At 44.3% G+C, this 7,111-nt stretch overlaps 1 protein-coding gene across 1 annotated transcript; it reads right to left on the reverse strand.

Moving 5' to 3' along the window:
- Window positions 1–1,105: 1,105 nt before the first annotated feature.
- Window positions 1,106–2,625, reverse strand: LOC134568016 (histone H1.10-like). Its single transcript, XM_063426239.1, has one exon. It carries the CDS (start codon window positions 2,608–2,610, stop codon window positions 1,738–1,740), a length of 873 nt encoding a protein of 290 aa, XP_063282309.1. The 5' UTR covers window positions 2,611–2,625; the 3' UTR covers window positions 1,106–1,737.
- Between the last annotated feature and the right edge of the window lie 4,486 nt (window positions 2,626–7,111).

Raw genomic sequence — 7,111 nt, forward strand, 5'->3', positions numbered from 1 at the left:
TAGACCTCCCCATAGGAAAGCATTGAATAATGCTTTCAAATGGGGATTTCAGCGACGCTGGAGGTCCTCACATAGTGTGAGGATGTCCAGCGTCATTATAGCACACTTTTCGTGTTCTTTGAACACGGAAGTGTCCTCTAGTGGCTGTCTAGCAGACAGCCAATAGAGGAGGACTTAACCCTTCAAGGTAAATATTGCAGTTTATGAAAACTGCAATAATTACACTTGCAGGGTTAAGGGTAGTGGGAGTTGGCACCCAGACCACTACAATGGGCAGAAGTGGTCTGGGTGCCTGTAGTGTCCCTTTAAACAGTTTGGCTACTTACTCTGGGAGGGCGTCACAGTGCCTGGATTTTCTCTTTAAATAATCTACCAGTGCCCCTCCCGAGATAGATTCTGGATCTGCCCCTGGCACAGAGGACAATCCTCCAACCTAAACATCTCAAAGATGGATGGCTTTATTAGTTGAAGTGTTATTTTTAATAATTTTTGAATCCATTAAAATGGTGACTTGCTGTATAAAGCCATTGTGGACCAGCTAATAGAAGGCTAGGATTTGAGTTTTATTCCCCATATCCTGTATGGTTGTCTCAACATGAATTAATCTGTACATTTAAAGAGGGACACAGGCACCCAAAACACGTTAAAGGTTGTGGGTGCCTTGTCCCTCTGGTTTTAACCCTGCAAGTGAACATTGCAATTCTATAAGAATAATGGGTAAATGCCCCTTGCTGCTATCATACTGAGAGTCACTACAGCAGGTGTAGCTTCAGAACTGGAGATGTTGTGGACTAAATCTCCCTTGAGGATTTTCCGGTATTATGGCAATAAGAGAATTAGGGGAGATGTAGTTCCAACATCGGGAGTGCTGAATATTGCCAACCCATGCAGTACACTAGAGCAAATTCCACTGGAATAGACAAGGAAAATTCTGCTATTTCAATCAGATGATCTCATAGCGACCACCTGAGTCACACTACTTAGATACTTGAAATAATATATTTTAACTGCATAAAATACCCACATCGTGTATTTAGAATCTATTAATCAACCCAGCTATTTTGAGATTGGTATTTATCATGTTATTAACGCAGAGCAGATACACAAAGTGGGAGTAGGTAACATTTAGTTTATTAAAGCATAACAAAAACCAATATTCATTAATGTTCCTTGTTTAACAGAACCATGAAATTAACATTACTATGCAAATAAACTGTTTTAAGAAAAATAAAAAACATATACAAAAGAAACAAATTGGTCCCTAGAACTCTCTTTACAAAATTACCTCCAAAGACCCAGGACACATTTAATTCAATTAAATAGAAACCCCGACTCCAGCAGTTTATCAATGAAGCTGTCAGCTAACCCCACCCAACAGACGCCGTTGCCACGGTGATGGCTGTTCGCCAGCGTTAACAGCCAATCAGCAGCTGCGAGTTGTTTCAAAGTTCCAAAGGCTGATACATTGTATCAAGTGGCAGGTGTGGCTGCAGAGGGTATAGAACCTTGATCACATAACAAGAAATCATCTGTATTACATGGGTTCAGTCTGTTCCCCTCAGCACTGAAGAGGCATAGCAGTCACAGTCTTTGTAAGGAAATGAAGCCGCCATCATAGAAGTGCTTAAAAATAAAATAAAAACAAGCAAAAACTAAAAAAACACCCCCCCCCCCCAAAAAAAAAAACCAACCCAGAATGTGCTCACATTAGAAAAGCCTTTCTTGTTGCAGGTGCCCTCATGCCTTTTTAGATTTAGGGACCTTGGGGACACTAGGCTTTGCAGTCTTCTTCACCTTCTTGCTCCCACCACTAGCTGCCTTCTTCTTAGAGCTCTTAGGTGCAGGTTTAGGGCTGCTGACTGCCTTTTTGGGCTTTTCCTTTTTGGGTTTGGGCTTAGACTTTGCCTTCTTGTGGCTCCTTTTAGGAGTGCTGACAGGCGCTGCCTTCTTCTTGGCTGCCGGTTTAGCGGGCGCAGCCTTCTTCTCAGCGGGGAGACCCTCCAGCTTCTTCTTGTTGAGCCTAAAGGATCCATTGGCCCCAATTCCCTTGACCTGGAGTAAGGTGTCATTCTGGACCAGAGCCTTGATGGAGTACTTGAGGTAGGTGCGTCCATTCTGCTGGTCAAACCAGGACACCTTCTTAGCCTCGCTGTAGATTTTGGCCAGAGAGGATCCATTTCTCTCGCCCAGCTTCCTGATGGTGTCCACCACTAGCTGGCTGTACCTTCCAGGCTGGTTCTTCTTCTTTTTGCTCTTTTTCTTGGCAGGTGTGACTGCAGCCCCTTTGTTCCTCTTGCTGGGAGCTCTCTTGGATGGAGTTGCATCTTCTTCTTCTTCTCCTTCCTCCTCCTCCTCCTCTTCTTCATCTTCCTCCTCAGTGGTGGGAATGTTCTCCTCCAGCTCTAGGGACATGATGGTCAGTGTTTGGACCTCGCTTGGATTGACGCTGATGCTCTGCGTTAAAGCTGCTCTGTGGTAATGGAGCGCCTGGCTCTGAGCTGCAGCTCTTGTACTCGGGGAGCGGACCACGTTGAGAACAACAACAGCCTCTGCTGCTCTGTGCATTAACTTGTGTTTCTTATGCTGCATTTCAAGCTCCCTCTCGCCCATCCTGGGACCCCCCCAAACCTAGGGACCCCTGAAACCCGTAGCCCAGACACCTCTCTGCACCCATTGGTACATACTGCCTGAAAAAATCCACAGAGGGGCAGCCCGAGAGGCAAATTAAAAGGAGCACCCTATGCCAGATTGACTGCAATGGATGGGGGCTCCCTGTTCACAAAGGGCTACTTGCCCCCCTTCGTCTCCCACAGACCCTTCAAGGCTACCGATCCACAGATAAGAGCATGGAGAAGCCCCCTGGGGTAACCATCGGACGCTGGCATTAAAGGGGTGATTATTTTAAAAGATTTAATTTCTTGCAACTAACACAGTCTGCTCCCTCCAGTGGATGTAAGAGGAAATGGCACTATCAAAAATAATTGGGGAATTTAAAAAAGGGGGCACGCCTGATCCAAATAGAACACGCTACATTATTCTTTTTTAACCTGCTATTTGCCCGGTTTGCTTTCTGTCCCATCCTGTTGCACTCTAAGCTTCCAGTTAGCTAAATAAGAGACAGTTCAGACAAAGATCACACATGGACTTGATTATAATTTTTTTTATTGCTATTTTCTGATTAATTCAAGTTGAAGTTCTATACTTGAGTACAATATACTGGTATGTGATATGATTTTTAAGATATAAAAAACCCATCAAAAACTGATTGGATTTTCATTTGCGATATTGCTGAATATTACTGCTTAATATTGAAAGCTACAGTCAGCTCTTATTTCTGAACTGCTAATCACAATTGATTCTATTTGGTAGCCCCCCCCCCTTTATATATATATATATATATATATATATATATATATATATATATATATATATATATATATATATGGCATTGTTTGCTATGCTGTTCTATTTAAAAAAAGCTCTGAATCAACAGCAGTTTAATTCATCCTTTATTGTGCACCCACCCACTCCCACACACATTGAAATCATGGCTGCAAAAATAAACCATGAAAGCCATATTACAAAGAGCAAAGCAGGTGCAGTTCAGGATAAACAGCAATCCCCATAGAAACAAACAGTATGTTTTAAATATTTAGTAATTTGTTGCAGAATATCCCCTGATAGCCTTAATCAAACTGGTTCTTAGTGTATTACTTTAAATGCATATATCTCTCCCCATCATATTTAGTGCAAACAGATCATGCATTCTGTGTCCCTGAGCTGGGAAATATTCTAGCTGTATTGATGTGAGCCAGTGATTAAATTGGGCATAATCTGATATGAAAAACCAAAAATGAAAGGTAATTAGATACATTATTCAGAAAAATCAGTCTTTGTGTAGCCACTTTCACTGTGATGCATTGTTTGCCCTTTCTACAACTGTTATAAAATCATCCTTCTACATTGTAGATTTATTCATATTTGCATTTTTCTCTTATCAAACTAATCTATTGTACGGCTAGATTATTGGGGAAAAAAATTCTATTCAATGCCTCAACCTGGTTTTGTTTTTGTTTTTGTTATTCAAATGATCTGCTCTACATTAGCCTTGTCTAAAAATATAGAGTAACTGAGTAACCCCACCCCCTGACTGAGGAACAAAAGCATTTATCATGTAGAAGAGTCAGTGATGGTTTGTAGACGGCTGCCTGTAATGTCTAGGTCAGGGGTGGGGAACCTTCGGCTCTCCAGATGTTTTGGACTACACCTCCCATGATGCTTTGCCAGCATTATGTGTGTAAGAGCATTATGGGGGATGTAGTCCACAACATCTGGAGAGCCGAAGGTTGCCTATCCCTGGTCTAGGTGGAGAATTATCTATAGATGTCAGTCTGCAACATTGTCTATAGAGCTATCACACAGGGCCCTGTTCATTCACTCTGATGCTCACAGCTATTTCCAGAAAGCTTGTGTTGACCATTTGTCACACCTGGCACGATTCAGATTTTGGAAATAGGATTTTGTGATTTTAGAATGCAGGAAACACAGCGAAACATTCCAAAGTGTGATGACTTACCTTTGGCCCTCCAGCTGTCAAGGCCTGTAGTAGCTGATGTTCTGCCAGCCAATGAGCTGAAATGATGGTCATTACTGGGTTAAAGCAGGAGCTGGTTGGCTTACAGGCTTTGTACCCTCATCACACTCTGTCACACTCATCCTCCATCACCCTGCCACATTACCCCTAATCATGCCACACTTATCCTGTCACATAAATCTCCTTACTCTTGCCACGCTCACCTCCCCTCACCCTGTCACACTTATTCTTCACCCCGTGTCACACTCACCCTGTACACAGTCATCCCCTGAATACAGTCATCATACACAAAGTCATAAAATATAGCTTTGCCATAAACACAATGAACAAAGGCAGCCCCCATAAATACAATACACAACAAGCAGCTACCCTACAGACATAGGGCCCCAGACATAAACATACATATGCTCACTGAGACATACATTGAAACACAAGGATGTTCACTTCTAGGCTCATACACAGGTAGACAATGCTAGACATAGACAGAAATAAACGCAGCCCAGTACACATTGTGACCAGGGCCGGTGCAAGGATTTTTGGGTACATAGGCGAAGATGCATTTTTCCGCCCCCCCCCTCCTCTAAAATTAACATCTTCACCTATGTGCCTCCTAACCAGCCCCTCCCTCTTCCCTGTCCCTTAGTGTTCCTCTCCCCTCCCCCCTCTTTTTCCTGTCCCTTGGTTTTTCTCTCCCCTCCCCTCTCTGACCCTTGGTGCACCCCCCACCCTCTTAACAGTCACACTCCCCTTCCTGGTGTGCCCCCTACCTGTCTTGTAGCGTTGTGGAGCAGATCCTCTACAGGAGCTTCAGTTTTCTGTACCTGGCTGGACTGACAGGAAGTGCTCTCTCAGTGAGCACTTCCTGTCAGTCTGGCCGGGTACAGGAAACAGAAGCTCCTGTACTGCGCTCCGCTCCGCCACGCTACACTCAGTGGTGTATACACACTAACAGGCACACACACTCAATGACAAACACACAGACATCACTGACAGACACAGACTCACTGATCTGACACACACTCATTCATTGACAGACACACTCAATCACAAACATACTCTCACTGATTTGACAGACACTCACAAACACACACTGATAGACACACTCACACTCTGACAGACACACACATTCATACAATCATTCACAGACAGACACACACTCACTCACTCACAAATGCATAAACACACACACACACTTACAGACAAACACATACACACACTCACACATACACAGACACACACACTCACAGACAAACACATACACAGACACATACACACACTCACACATACGCACACTCACAGACACACACACTCACAGACAAACACATACACAGACACACACTCACAGACAAACACAGACACATGCACACTCACAGACAAACACATACACAGACACACACACTCACAGACAAACACATACATACACACTCACACATACATAGACACACACAGTCACAGACAAACACATACACAGACACATACACACACACACTCACATACACACACTCACACATACACACACACTCACAGACAAACACATACACAGACACACACACTCACAAACACATACACACACTCACACATACACACACTCACAGACAAACACATACACAGACACACACTCACAGACAAACACATACACATACACACACTCACAGACAAACACATACACAGACACACACACTCACAGGCAAACACATACACACACAGACACACACTCACACATACACACACTCACAGACAAACACATACACAGACACAAACACTCAAACACATACACAGACACTCACAGACAAACACATACACATACACACACTCACATACACTTTCAGACACACACAAATTATTAATAATATCCACCCAGCCTCCCTACCTGTAGAGCTGGCGTGGATCTGTCCCTGGGGTCCAGTGGGGCTTCAGTGCGGTGGGCGGCAGCGGTCTAATGAGAGGCGGCGAGGGAGCTCTAACCTGTCTGCTCGGCTCCCTCGCGGGCTGTCTACTGATGCCGGGAGCCGGAATATGACGTAATATTCCGGCTCCCGCAGAATCAGCAAACGGCGCGCGAGGGAGCAGAGCAGACAGGTTAGAGCTCCCTCGCCGCCCGCCGGGGGTCCAGAAGGTGACCTGGCAGGAGGGAGCCTCGCCCCCAGAGCCGGTGCGCCTAAGGCGGCCGCCTGTGCCGTCTTATGGACGCGCCGGCCCTGATTGTGACTCCATGTCTGTATTTGTCAATGTGTTGTCTCTGTGCATCAGTGTGATATTAATGGGCTCACTGTATTGGGGTATTTATTAAAGGGCAAATTTATTGTGGTATTAATACATTTCAGAGTAAGTTTGCCGATTAAAAAATACCTTGGTAAGTTTGCCCATTAATCAGGGCCGGATTAAGAGCCCAATTGGCCTGGTGCTGACAATTATGACTGGCTTAATTACAGAAACTTATCTGGTGGAGGTGGAGGTGGTGCTGGAGGGAAAATCACAGGATATAACTATCAGAACACACATACCCTTTTCTAATCT

The sequence above is a fragment of the Pelobates fuscus genome, chromosome 7 (genome assembly GCF_036172605.1).
Source record: "Pelobates fuscus isolate aPelFus1 chromosome 7, aPelFus1.pri, whole genome shotgun sequence".
NCBI classification, from domain to species: domain Eukaryota; kingdom Metazoa; phylum Chordata; class Amphibia; order Anura; family Pelobatidae; genus Pelobates; species Pelobates fuscus.

What these genes read in the sequence shown, in the direction of transcription:
- LOC134568016 (XM_063426239.1), bottom strand. Translation starts at nt 2,610, where the DNA reads ATGGGCGAGAGGGAGCTTGAAATGCAGCATAAGAAACACAAGTTAATG.